This window comes from Capsicum annuum, chromosome 11, assembly GCF_002878395.1.
Source record: "Capsicum annuum cultivar UCD-10X-F1 chromosome 11, UCD10Xv1.1, whole genome shotgun sequence".
Classification (NCBI taxonomy): domain Eukaryota; kingdom Viridiplantae; phylum Streptophyta; class Magnoliopsida; order Solanales; family Solanaceae; genus Capsicum; species Capsicum annuum.
Window position 1 is genome coordinate 139,297,186 of NC_061121.1, and position 14,928 is coordinate 139,312,113.

Below are 14,928 nucleotides of genomic sequence, written 5' to 3' on the forward strand. Positions count from 1 at the left end.
ATTAATCGAGAATTACTAGAATATGAGTAATTGAAAAAATATTGTCTTAATAATGAATATTTTCTTATGCATAGTAGTGACTCTAACACGGATGGCATAGATTTATTTTCTAAACAGAAAGTGTTAAAAGTAAAGAGGAAAAGTGGCTGAGTCATATAACACAACTTGATTCCATTCATAATGCATATATTGCCTATAGACTAAAAATAATGTTAGCAGTCCCTATTACGGATGCCTCAATCGAAAGAAGTTTCCAAAATTAAAATTGATAAAGTCTTAACCTAAAATCAACAATATCTAAAAAAAAATTAAATAAATTAGCTATATTGTAAATTGAAAAAAAAATTATTAGAAAATATTAACTATAAAAAAATTATTAATAATACAGTATCTCATCAAGCTGATATTTATATATAAACATACTAAAGTTAAAGACACTCCTTAAAATTTAGCTTTAGGCCCCGGATATGGTTGAAACGCTCTACTTGAAAGAATAAAATAAGGCACAAGTAGGGAAAGATTACATAACAATTAATAAAAATATAACTACGGACGTGAATTTAAAACGATAACGGATAACATTAGTTCCATCATAAACGATCAATACATTAGCAAAACTAAACAAAGTCGTCTCTAACATAGTTAAAATTAAAACAATACGTTGCTTAAGTAGTACCAATCCACTCTCAATCATCCATGATGGAGAAGGAATCTTCTTCCTAGCTACTACAGTCCAAACATCATAGGCTTACACATATATAGTATCAGCTTTCAGTTCAAATTACAGAGAAAGAGTGCGTGGCAGAGAAACGAAGATGATCTGAGTCCTAACCATGATTGATGAGTCTAGTTGAAGAAGAACCCAAGAGACCCCAAAATATCTCCCTAGGGTAACTAACTTCTCATGCATTGGAACTCCATAACCATTTAATGGAGTTCCTAAAAAAGTTAATGAAATGTAATAAAGGCTGAAGTAATTTACCAAAGAAAAGGAAATCAACACTGTCCCTCCTACCTATATAAAAGAAAACGGGGCTAAAATTACCCACCTTCTAGCCCCTAGACCTTTTACAACATTAAAAAAAGCATCAACAGTTCAGATACTCCCCCTTATCCTCAAGAGAGGTTGCTGACTTGTTAGACACAGCATCTATGTTAGAATTTAAAAAGATTTTCTAAAGGTGATTGATCCTAGTCTAAGTTCTAAAATCCAAAGACTAGTTAATCGTTAGTAGTAACAAAAACTTGGGGACATCCTCTTGATTTCACAAGATTTCTATAACTGCAAGTAATACAGAAAGTTTAAGTTGGAGGGATTAGTCATTTCAAGCTCCACATTATTAAAGTGAAGTTGAAAGGACTACAAGTTGGAATATTCTTGAAATTTTACATGAATTTTTTTTTTTCAAAACTAAAACTAACTCTAGACTTTTTAAGTGGGCTCTTAAGGGGCGAAATTTGCTCAGCCTCTCCAGGGCTATGTTTTTAGAGATAAAAAGAAAAAGATAAAAATGCAATGACTAACTAAGCTCTTTTGATAGCTAAATTAGGTGATAGTGAGATGCATATGCATGCTTTGTCTCTCATGAAGGACCCTTTCCTTACAAGAGAAGAAATGAAATGTGGAGAAGTTAATTGTACTCCACACATTTCTGAAGATGTGGTACCCCTAAGGGGGGCTTTAAACTTCTGGAGAAGCCCTTGTTCTATACGTGGGCAACCCTCCATTAATTGACAAAGAGAAAGATGCAAGAGAACCATGGTTAGGACAAAGATCCTTCGGAGAGGTAGCATTACAGATCAATGTTGTATCAATCTCTCTTGGTCACCATTTGACAATTATTCGATGTCTCTTAACAATGAGGAACTGGCGCACGCAAAGTCTTTGTCACGCCTGTGGCACAGCAAAACAAACTGTCAAAGATATTAGTACCTCTTCTTCCCATGATCAAATATCAGTAATACTAAAGCTAGCGCAATCAAACTAAGGAATGTAAGAGGGGGTGGTTGAGATTGGAGAAAATTCACATACTAGCAGTAAATTTAAATTATCTTTCAAATGAGTTGCGTAATTTATTTCCTTCAATTGGTAATGATACAAACATGAAATCAGATAATAGTGGTGTAATTGTTTGAAGGCCAAAAGTGGGTGATGAACTTTAAGTTTGTTGACAGATAGGCCTTTTTATTCTGACTGAATTGTGTGAGTTGTCTCTATTAATTAATAGTTTGTACTCTCTTTTATATAGTAGATTGCTCATTTTCTTTTGTGGATGTAGGTCGATTGATCGAATTATATTAAATTATTAACTCTTTTAGTTTATATCTCACATATATTCTTATTCGTGATCTTTCGAGGTTTGTTTTGCTAGCTTCCGCATGTTGGTGGATGTTGGTGTTTGTCCTCACTTTCTTACCATAATTGGTTTTCCTTTAGGTACCATAATTGAGTTTCTTTTTAGGAAAAGGAAATTAAACATATTCTCCATATTTGACTAATCCTTATTCTTGTAGAAAAATGTTATAAACTCTATAAATAGAAGCTCTTTTATTCTAATTTGGTAGCATCCACAATGTAGTCCTAGGAGTTTGACAGTTTCGTTTGGAGAGACTTTGTGAGACACGAATGTTGCGGTATCACTTGTGTGAACCTCTTTTTATTCTGAGTGAATTGTGTGAGGTTATATCTCTTAACAGTTTGCACTCTCTTTTATATAGTAGATTGCTCATTTTCTTTTGTGGATGTTGGTCGATTGACCGAACCACATTAAATTATTGTGTCTCTTTTTGGTGTATTTCTCGTATGTCCTTTCATTGGCATCTTTTGAGGTTTGCTTTGCTAGCTTCCGCATGACACCTAATTATTTTGTACCTAACAAATGGTATCAGAGTGAAGTTAAATTGAATGTTCATTTTGGCGGACTCAATTCTAGTCGCAACCTATTAGACGATAATGAAGATTTTGGTTCGAGAAATTTTATCAGAATGTTACTCAGTGTAGAGACAAAATTTAATAGGGGAGATTTTGGAGATGGAGATTGAACTTGTTGAAGACAACGTGAAGAAGGTAAAGCAAATTTACTTTATCAGAAATTCAGGCCAAGGGAGAGAATTGTTGGTGTTTGTACTGACTTTCTTACCATAATTGGATTTTTCTTTAGGTACCATAATTGAGTTTCTTTTTAGGAAAAGGAAATTAAATATATTCTCCATATTTGGTTAATCCTTATTTTTGTAGGAAAAGGTTATAGACTCTATAAATAGAGGTTCTTATCTTCTAGTTTGATAGCATCCACAATGTAATCCTAAGGGTTTGAGAGTTTCGTTTGGGGGAGACTTTGTGAGACACGAGTGTTGCGGTATCACTTGTGTAAACCTCTTTTTATTTAAGTGAATTGTGTGAGATTCTCTCTTGACAGTTTGGACTCTCTGTTATATAGTGGATTGCTCATCTCCTTTTGTGAATGTAGGTTGATTAACCAAACCACATTAAATTATTATGTCTCTATTGGTTTATTTCTCACATATATTTTTATTCATGGTCTTTCGAAATTTGCTTTGCTAACTTTCGCATGACACCTGATTATTTCGACCCTAACAATAGGCGTATTGATGTTGCAAACTCAAAATGTAACATTTTGGATGCCAGCTTGAAAATGAGGTTTTGACCATATATACAAGCCTCTTCTTAGTTGTAACCTCAAAATATAAATTGATCAAGCTGATTCCAATTTGGAATTGATTTCAAATTGCATGCAATGAAATAAATGTTGACTCTCCAATTTCATTTCTCTTGAAATTTTTGAGTTGAACATTCACATTTCTTTCAAAAGAATTACTTTGTCAAATTTTATTTTATATAGTTCGACTGTACATAACTAGCTAGATATTAAGAAAGAAACACTTTTAGCACACATTTATTTTATTCTTTTGGTACAAAAAAGGATTGTTTTTAGAAAAGAATAAAATTCACCCATCTTATTGGAGAGGGTGCATGTATTCTTATAATCATCAATCAAAATATACAACATAGTAGATATAACTCCCTGGACCAAAATGGAACACGCTCTATTCATAAATACTTGCAGGAGTTCAATTAATCTCTCAAAAATATGATAGCGAGGAGATACTATCCTCCTATAGGCAAGTATTTATGTAATCTTAGTATGATATTTCTATTGCTATAAAAATGACATGAGTAAAATGTTTAAAATTAAAGAGTTTTCAGATATACAAACGTGTGGGAAAAAGAAAAGAAATTCGAAGAAATAAAAGGTAATTAAAGAGAAGAGAACGTTAATGAACAAACCTGAATGCAGTGCAGATGAGGGAGCATGGGAAATGGGCGTACCATAGTGCTGTATCGGGTAACCTGCACCAGCAGCAGCTGAATAGGGGAAGAGATGGTGTGGGTACTGAACGCCGTAACCCTGGCTGACTGGGTATCCATTACCGCTTCCTTCTCCAAAATTCATGTATGGGTAAAACGCAGCAGCTGCACTCGATAACACACCACTAGCCGCAGTCCCATACACTGGATATTGACTAGTTGCTCCCCCATACACACTATAGTAACCCTGCACAAATTTAAACAATTACACTCTCATGCCAATGATATAATGTCCGGCTTTAATTTTGCTTTCAAATCATTTGGAGTCAACTTATTAGCAAAATACTCCACCTTAATACTTAAAATCTCCCTTCATTTCATATGATTTAATACTAAAATAAGATTTTTGTTGCGTATCAAAAGTATTTTTAGACCTTATATTTTTAAAAATGCCATAATCTTTCCGTGTTAAAAGTGTTGGATGTAATTCTTTTGAGAAAATTAACGACCAAAATAGAATGGAATAGAAACATAGACGATCATTTTGGTTTGGTAAATTTGGAAAAAGAAAAACGTACTCCACTATTATAAGTAGTCTGTTTCCTTAAGACTGATAATTTGCTCAGAAGTTTGACAAAATTCTATTAACGTGTGAGACCGTAAATTGAGGATATGGCATGCGTGCCACAAACCGAAGGTCAAGATTCATGCCTTCTTCGGAACGGTCAACAATCCTTTTGACTAAAATGTTGGTCAAACGACCTACATATTGAAAAATTTAAAATTTATTAAGAGAAAATTTCTCATAAATAAGACTCGTTAAAAAATATATTATAAATATTATTGTGTTGTTGTATGAGAAAAGATATTCTATTTATAAAGTTTCAAAATCAGGTTAGCCAAATATGAACAAAATTATATTTTTTTTGCAGGAATTATAAAAGTAATTTGGTATTAATTTTATTTTCCTTTTAAGAAAAATAAAACTTAAATTTGATAAGAAAATCAAAACAAAAACTCTAACAAATATCTTCTTTTTTGCTTGATTTTCTTGACTTAATTCACCTTCTACACGTGCATGATCTTTGTTCTTTACGTAATCTTCATCACTGTTGTTTGCCGTGGTTAAAAATAAAATTTAAAATATTATAATTAAAAATGGGTTAAAAATAAATATTTTATTTTTATTTTTAAAGATGCAGCAACATTAAAATATTTTATTTATATTTTTAAAGATGCAGCAACAAGAATGTTGAAATATGATTCAAACTTCTTCTCCACGTGTAATTGGATAAAATTCTTCATTATCATCAAATTGATTAGAACTGTCTTGAACTTGTCTTCAACCTTATTTCATCAAACCATTGGACCTTTGAATCGTTGGCTCTAATACCACTTGTTGAGTTCGAAATCGAGAGAGCGTCATACGGAAGCTCATAGTTTGCAAATCATAGAGACGACAAATTCAGACGACACATAAAACAATACTAGAAAAGACATATTATTGATATGATTTGATCAAACAACCTACATATGAAAATAATATTTAAAAACTTAAAACATAATAGAAGAAAATCTCCCCCTAAACAAGACTCTTCAAGACTACATTGTAAATGTTATTGTATTATTGTATGACAAGAGGATATTCTACTTATAGAATTGCAAAACATTTCCTTCAAGAAAGAGGTTAGCCAAACATGGAAAAGAATTATATTTTTCTTTTAAGAAAAGTAAACCTACTTATGGTATTACTTTTATTTTTCTTCTAAGAAAAATAAAACTTAAATTTGATAAGATAATCAGGACAAAAACCCTAACAAAAAGTAAATCCAATCCTACTGCGTATATCGTGCATTTCAAATGCTTCAGTACAATGTGGTCTTTGACTAGTGCTTCCTCCCTTCACTAGCGGATTGTTTGGTAGCGTGTAGCGAAAAAAATAATGTATGTACTAACTTTGGGTCCAGAGGGGAATACATGATTTCTAAGTCTCAAGTATGAAATTATCCTCTAGAATTAAACGAATCGTTTTATTTTTTAATTTAGGATTTTGTTTCATATTTTTTTTTTTAAAGACAAATTAATCGAATAAAGATATTTAGTTATATTCTCTTTCAAGATATTCTGAGATTCAGATACCTAATTAGTCGAATTTTTAATGAATGAGAGAAATTTTCTTTGTAACTCTGAGAAAGAAAAAAAAATCATGTTAAAATTCAAATGTTGTATAAATCATCTAATACCTTTACTTCAATATATTCATATTATCTTCATATGTTGTTGGAGATATATAGTTGACAAAGAGAATTTCAATACAGTTATCTTCACTTAGTTTGAATTTCGATGAAAAATTAAATTAATTTTTAAATTTAAACAAGCTTTAGCATGATAATAATCATTTTTAAAACTTAAAATTTTTAAAATTAATTTACTATTATTTATATATATTTTTATTATTATCATTATGATAATTAAAATTAAATACCCATTGATATGGGATACACATAATATTTGTATCAAGAGATTAATAGTACTTATTAAAAGAGAAGGTAAAGAGAAGGTTAAGAGATTAAGAAGTAATTACAACAAAAATTTGAATTAGTAAAGAATAAAACTCAAAAAAAAAAAAAAAGAGCAAAACAATCAAAAAAAGAGTGTTGAAGCCCATCCGAATCAAGCACAAAATAAGAGGAAAAAAGAGCATGAAAATAGTGGCGCCAGGAGGCTTCAGACTCGCATAAACTGGGTGGAAAGAAGTTCCCTACGCCACTGGCGCTATCTAACTAGTATTAGATATTATAGGTCGCAAGGCTAATATATATTTCATTTCTTCCGTGTGTACACACATATATCAACCCAAATCATCAAGTGCCGTGACACCTTCACCCAATACACATAAATTTGCCCATGTTTGTGTATTATCAATATCTTGTTTGGTACATTTTTTAATAGGTAACTTACATAAATCTCTAAATCTTTAAGTGATATTATATAAAATTTCGATTATTTTGTTAATTACATTTTATCTTGATTTTTTAAAATGTGATGCATATATTATATGGTGATACATATAAAAAAGTGATACATTTGAAATTAACAAGATATTTATTAAAGAAAATAATAGATTCTCTTTTATTCATTGTATTCTTTTATTTAAGGAAAGACATCTAATTTTTCTCTTTTTTTTAGAGTTAATTTAAGTGTTTTAATTATGTTTTTCTTTTTTCATCGTTAATTATGAAATATATGTTTTTTTGATCTTTTTCTCTTTTTTCGTCTTTAATTTTAGTCTGTTTTTTTTTAGATTTAATTTTAAGTATGTTTTAATTCTGCTTTTAGACTTTTTTGAAAAAAAATATTATTACTTTTGTTTCCTACACTGACTACACCATTACCTTTCATTAATAACATATGAATCACCCATAATACCATATATATCACTCATTAATATCGTATGAATCACCCAATAATTGAAATAAATAATTGTATCTACCATATCAATCGCCATAATACCATATATATGAATTACCCAATAATTGAAATAAATAATTGTATTTACCATATAAATCACAATAATATCATATATATCATCCATTAATATCATATAAATCACCTAATAATTGAAATAAATAATTATATCTACCATATGAATCACCATAATACAATATGTATCACCTATTAATATCATATGTATCACCCGTTAAGATCATACAAAATGTATTTATCGTATAAATCACCATAATACCCATATAATAATATCATATTTAATATTCATATGAATCATCATTAAAAAAAATAAACATGTATGAATTACTAAATAAATTTATATATGTATCAATAGATTTTAAAAAAAAAATAGGAGAGATTTTAGGAGAGGAAAAAAAAGTTGCATGCATTACTGGAGGAGAAAAAATCAGGAAGGAAGATGATTTAATTGTTGATAATTGGGGAGATATTTTAGAGAAGGATATTTTGAATGAGTTAATGCTGGAGTAAAAATAATATGTGAGGTTTTCTTCATATTTTTCAAGAGTAAAGTTGAAAAAAGGAATTTAATGTAAAATTTTAAAAAAATAAATAATATTAGGTAATATAGGATTTTAAGTATGAGATTTGTGTAATTTATCCTTTTTTAATCCTATGTATAACCAATAAACATTAGTTATATACTTTTTTTTGATAGTATTAAGTTGTGTATTACTAATATATGAAATCCCATTGTATTAGTAACACAATAGATTGTAAGGCATGTTTTAGTATGGTTAAAGACACAATTATTTCACAAAATATTTTTCACATCTTTTTAATTATATTTATGGAGGGTATTTTTGTAAGCGCTGAACTATTTTATTTTTAAAATTATGCAATTTATGTTTTAATACATTAAATCAAACACTGCATAAGAAAAATAGATGTATAACTAATGCAAGCATTATTAATACATTATATTTTGAACTATTCTTATACACCCTATAAAATGACCCTTATGTCTTTTTTTAAGTATATTTCAAAAGAGAAAAAACTTTATTCATTTAAAAACTTTTTAACTTACATTTTCATTATATATTTAATGTCAAGCTTTTATAATTATGGAAATATCACATTGTTTTTAAATTAATTTTAAGAATAAATTTTTGTATGAGCCAAAAAGTTTCGCTCTTTCCTACAAGCCTAATGAAAAACACTGCACCTAAAATGAAACAATGGAGCGGTAAATACATTCCTAATGTATAGCCGTAACATGCATAATGTAGTTGAACAGTTAATGAAAGATTAAAGTGATCAACTTAACGAAGAAGCTGAATGATTTAAATCTTACATGTGCATTTATTTTGTATTAAGCTTAAAGCTACCTAAAATGAAACAATGGAGCGGTAAATACATTCCTAATGTATAGCCGTAACATGCATAATGTAGTTGAACAGTTAATGAAAGATTAAAGTGATCAACTTAACGAAGAAGCTGAATGATTTAAATCTTACATGTGCATTTATTTTGTATTAAGCTTAAAGCTACTAATAGGTTTGAATATATCTCAATCATTAATATCTAAAATCAAATCTTAATATCATTAATAGGTATTTTTATGTGGAAAAATTTTCATCACCATTCTACGCTAATTATCACTCTAAATTACATCTGCCACCACTACTATTGTCAACAATCATTAAAGTCATCAACCCCCCGCCACCACTACCAAACACATACCATCAAAACAACCACTGACAACCAACATCATTGCAATACCAACCACTACTGTCAATCGCTACTACATTTACCATCTCCATTATTATAAATATGTCCACCAACGCCACCATAATGGTCAATTCCTACTAACAATCATCACATCTAGCATCACCACTAACTATCATTAACAGATCGTCAAGTTCAACACATTCTTCAGCCATAACTATTGCCGCCACCGCCACCGTTTTAATTGGTGTTACCATCACCATCATCATAGCTTCAGTCTATCTCTATTAACAACCATCTCTATTATCACAACTATCATTATCTCCAACTATCACCAACACATCATCAAACACCATACAATTTTCAACCAGCCCCACAATCAACACCGTGTAGAACTAACGTCAACAAACAATTATGATAGTCACTACATAACAGCCACCATCACTATCAATCGTCATCATCGTGATAGTCAATACAACTCAATACAACACTAGCCACGTCCACTATCATTACTATCACCATCATTATTTTTATCCACTCACTCCAACTATTATCACCGACGAAATACATAAACAGGCCCTGAACTATTTGACTTTTCCCGTATAGACACCTCAATTAAGTCAGGTACCTATTGAACCCTTTACTCCTTCACAAATGGTTTCAATTGAGCCCAATTTACTGACGTGGCAAAAAGTATGAATTGCGTGTAATACACACATTGATGATGTGCAAAGTGGCGAATTAAATAACAACATGTGGCATTTTAATTTAAAATAATTATAAAAATAATTTTTTAATAAAATTAAATCTGAATTAAAAATAAATAAACTAATTAACCCCCCCCCCCCCCCTAGCCCTTCTCTTCCAAACCCCCCTACCCCTTCAACGATAGAACACCCCCCCCCCCAAACCCCTAGCAGCCTTCTCTTCCAAACAACTCCCCTTCGCCGATTGACCCTCCCCCAAGCCCCCTTCGCGGATTGAACAAGAAAGTAAAAAAAAAAAAAATTGTATATTATTAAAGAAAACTGATGGTTATTTTTTTTTTTTTAATTTCTTCAATGTGTGTTTTAAAGAAGCCGTTAATGGAGAAGAAGACACCGAGAAGTCATTAATTATGGTTTCTCACTCAATTTATAGATAAATGATTTTTAAAGAAGCCATTAATGGTGAAGAAGATATGGAGAAGAAGATAATGACTATTTCTTTTTTTTTATTTATTTCTTTATAATGTGTTTTTTTAATTGGTTGAGGGGTTTTTATGTTTAATTTTGTTGATTAATTATGCTCTGTCACTCAACTTATATGTGAATGATTTTTGAAGAAGCCATTGATGGAGAGAAGATATGGAAAAGAAGATGGTTATTTTCTTCTTTTTTTAAAAAAAATTCTTTAATGTATTTTTTTTAATTGGTTGGAATTGTTTATGTTTAATTTTTTAATTAAAAATGGTTTCTCACTCTCCTTTAGGAGAGTGCATTACACATGTCACGCCATGTCAGCGTCATGTCAGCAATTGGACTTAATTGACACTTTTTGTGAAGGACCCAAGGGTCCAATATGCAGATGATTTAATTGAAGTGCCTATGCACAAAAAGTGAAATAGTAAAGGAGCTTGTATATGTATTTAACTAACATCATGACAAACCATCTTCAATATCATGCATTTCATTTTATTAAATTAATATCTTTTTAATTTGATTAGTTATTATTTAAACTATATATTTATTATGCTTACAGTAAGATACTGAAAAACAAATAATCTTTGTTATTCCGTATTCAAATTTAGAAACATTATTTTAATCATTCAGATTCAAATATTTTATTATTAATAAAAACAATTGCAGACGATTAAAAAAAAAAAAGGAGATAATGGGTACAAACCGTAGGGTAAGTGTAATCTGGCGAGTAGGGAGAGTACCTGAGAGTTTGTCACAAAAAAAATAAACAAAAAAGCATTAGAATGGGAAACTTGGTATGAATGTTTTCTTAGTGAACAGTGAGTTTGTACAAGTATGATGATGGTATATCGATATAATATCAATGAATGCATTGGTCATTTCTTCTCGTCGCAGGATGAGCTGTGTGTATATGATAATGTCGACATTACCAGTGAATGAGTGTGAGAGAGGGCGAAAGGGGCACATTATTATGATAGAGAAAAAAGAATGGTGGTATTACACTATTATGAGCATGCGTGGATAGAGTTTCTAGTACTGTGATGAAGTTTTATTGGAATAATGAGTTGGCAAATGCACGTGAAGACTGGCCACTAGTATTTCCTCATTATTTATATATATATATATATATATATATATATAAGTTTAATTTTTGTATACCCTCAATGTATAAACTATTTTACATTATCATGTAAACATGATTTGCTACAGCAGATTATCTAATTTTTATATAAAATTAAAAAGAAAAAAATTGGATAATATAACCTATAATAACAAGTTAAGTTTATCTGATAATGTAGAATATTTTGTACATTGACAGAGTCCAAAATTTAAATTATATATTACTACTATATATAAATGTGAGTGAAGCACACACCTCGTGGTTGTCATTAGGGGTGTATAAATCGAACCATTAAGTAAAATCGAACCGATGAATCAAACCAAACTGAGAAATAAAAAACGACTTGTGGTTTAGTGTTGACAAAAAAAAAACAATCATTCTAGGTTTGGTTTGGTATTATCAAAAATAAAATCAAAACGAACCAAACTATTACATATATAATTTTAATTTTTTATACGTAAAAAAATAATACTTATAATCTACTTTCTAATTACTTTTATTATTTTTTTATTTTCAAAAAATAAATATATATTCTTGAGTCTTTAATTATAGTATTTTTCCATTAATAACAAATTAATACAAAGCTCAATATTAATATAAAAATCTAAAACTCTTTAATTGCATCACTTTTTACATTTTACTTTTCAAGTTTTCAGAAAATTCTCATTATTTCCTCATCTTACTTTTCTCATTCGTGAAGTTGTAATTTAAGTTTATTTCTCTTCTTTCTCTTTTTTTTTTAATGAAATTATGTTATAATTAATTACTTTATGGAGTTAAATTTTTAATAAGTTGTCTCTAATTATTCGTTCTTTTGTATGCTCACATTTTATGTGAAGGGAACGTTCAGACAAGCTACTGTGACTAGTGACTTAAAAATTGAACTACTTTGGTATCCACATAATATTACTTTGAGAGATAGTAGTTTAGACGTCTTAGTAATTTACCAACTTAATTTTTATTGGAACTACTCTATGACCATTGTTTTTTTTTTTATCTTTTTAATGAAAACATTTAATTTTTTTCTTCAATCACATTATAATTGTAAAAAAATCGAGAAAACCGAAAAAGCAAAAAAACCAAAAAAACCTGACTAAAACCGAAATAAAAAAATCCACTATGTATTGGTTTGATTTGGTTTATAGATTTAGAAAACCGACATTATTGATTTGGTTATATTTTAATAAAAAATCGAACCAACCCGACCTATGTACACCCCTAGTTGTCACGTGTGCTTCATGAAATTATTAATGAATTTGAGGATATTTTAAGTATATTTTATTTTTGTGTGCTTCAAGTTGTTGTACCTAAATATTTATGCATGCGTACATTTTGGGTATTGGACAAAAATCCAATCTAGGTTTAGTTTTTTACACCTTTTTCCATTGTTTCAATTCTTTAATATATGTGGACCCTATAATTAAAATTCTGGCTGGCCACTGTTAAAATAGACATAAAATGATAAATTAACTCTTGACATTTTAAATTAATTTGATATTTTATATGAGGTCCAGTTAATTTTTTTTCATAAGTACTTTTTATAAAAAATTTGTTATATCACTTCTAATTAGTTATTATGAATCATTCAAGACATATTTGCTCCGCTATTTCAATCGTGATATTTGATTGACTTTTGAAATTATATCAGTATCGCTTAAATTGGACTAGAAGAAAATTATTATAAATCACAACAATTAAAAATTTAAATTATTTTTAAAATATAAATGACTATCAATGATACAAAAGTTTGAACAAGGAGAATATAATAAATTACAATAACTAATAACTTTAAATAGTATTAAATTACAATGCTAAAAAGGTATTATAAATTACAATAGCTAATGACTTAAAAAATCAAAAAATATATTTAAAATATAATTGATTCTCGAAATTTTAATTTAATTATGTCATTAAACTTGTTATATATTTAAAAAATGTGTAAAAAATATTATAAATTATAATAATTAATAATTCACTTCATATAAGTTGGGATAGAGAGATATTACTTGAAAATTACGTAGAAAGTCGTATAAATAATAATATAATTAACAACTTAAAATATCTAAAACTATATAACAAAGTTGATTGACTTTCTCAAATATTTCATCAATGTCACATAAATTAGAACAAAAAAAGTAGCATATAATATCTGAAATAATTATGTAAAAGTACTATAAATCAATAACTAATAACGTAAAATATTTAAAAATATATAAAAAATAATTATTGACTTTTCAAATTTTATTTGTACCACATAAATTGAGATAAAAAAGTACTCCCTCCGTTTCAAAATAAGTGAATCATTGAATTTTTTTTCAAATAAGTCCTTATGATTTGACAATCAATTAATTTTTAAAAAGGTATTATAAGGTCAACTTTTTCTTTTTTCAGGTAAAAATAAAAAGTTGTGTTAAATTTATATCTTTAATGTTTTTTTCATAATATATGTGCTAAAATCCAACAATTCATTTATTATTATAAAACAGAGGAAGTAACATATATTACGCCCGTGCTGGCAGAGGCTCCGATATCTAGTATATATTACAAGCGTGAGCATATTTTAAAATGTTAGTGTCATACCCATAAAGATTGTAAGGGATCCCTTGTTGGATGGCATAATGAGGGAAGGATGCTGCTGAAGGAAAAGTAGTTCCTAACCCACCTGCTACTGGAAATCCTCCGTGAAAACCACTCATCGTCCTACAGTTCCTGCCTCCTCCTGCTCATTCATCAATTGTACTATGTGTTTTATTTTATAACATCAAATAGTGAAAATATAAGGAAAAATTTCATCTAAATTAATAGAGGAATGTACCCTAAGTCGTTTGATTGGGAAAAAGTTATTCCGAGATAATTAAACTTGAGATTAGTTATCCCGGTATAATTTGGAATTAGTTATCCCACTATGTGTATGGGATAACTTATCCCATCACTATGGTGTATGTAGTGGAATAAGTAATCCCGATACTAATTAATCCTTCAAATCAAACATGAAATAAATAATACTTTATTTTACCCAAAACTATTTATCCGTTATACCTCTAACTAAATGTAAAATCTTAAAGATTTCCTAATATTAACTTGAAAGAAAGGTAAAGATGAAA

At 29.1% G+C, this 14,928-nt stretch overlaps 1 protein-coding gene across 1 annotated transcript; it reads right to left on the bottom strand.

Moving 5' to 3' along the window:
• Positions 1-555: 555 nt before the first annotated feature.
• On the bottom strand, positions 556-14,543 carry LOC107847596 (RNA-binding protein 24-B; the record flags this gene model as incomplete). Its single annotated transcript, XM_047398989.1, is given in 4 exon segments — positions 556-1,894; positions 4,310-4,577; positions 11,408-11,444; positions 14,405-14,543. Coding segments are annotated over 4 exon segments (485 nt in total), but the record flags the coding sequence as incomplete, so codon positions are not given.
• Between the last annotated feature and the right edge of the window lie 385 nt (positions 14,544-14,928).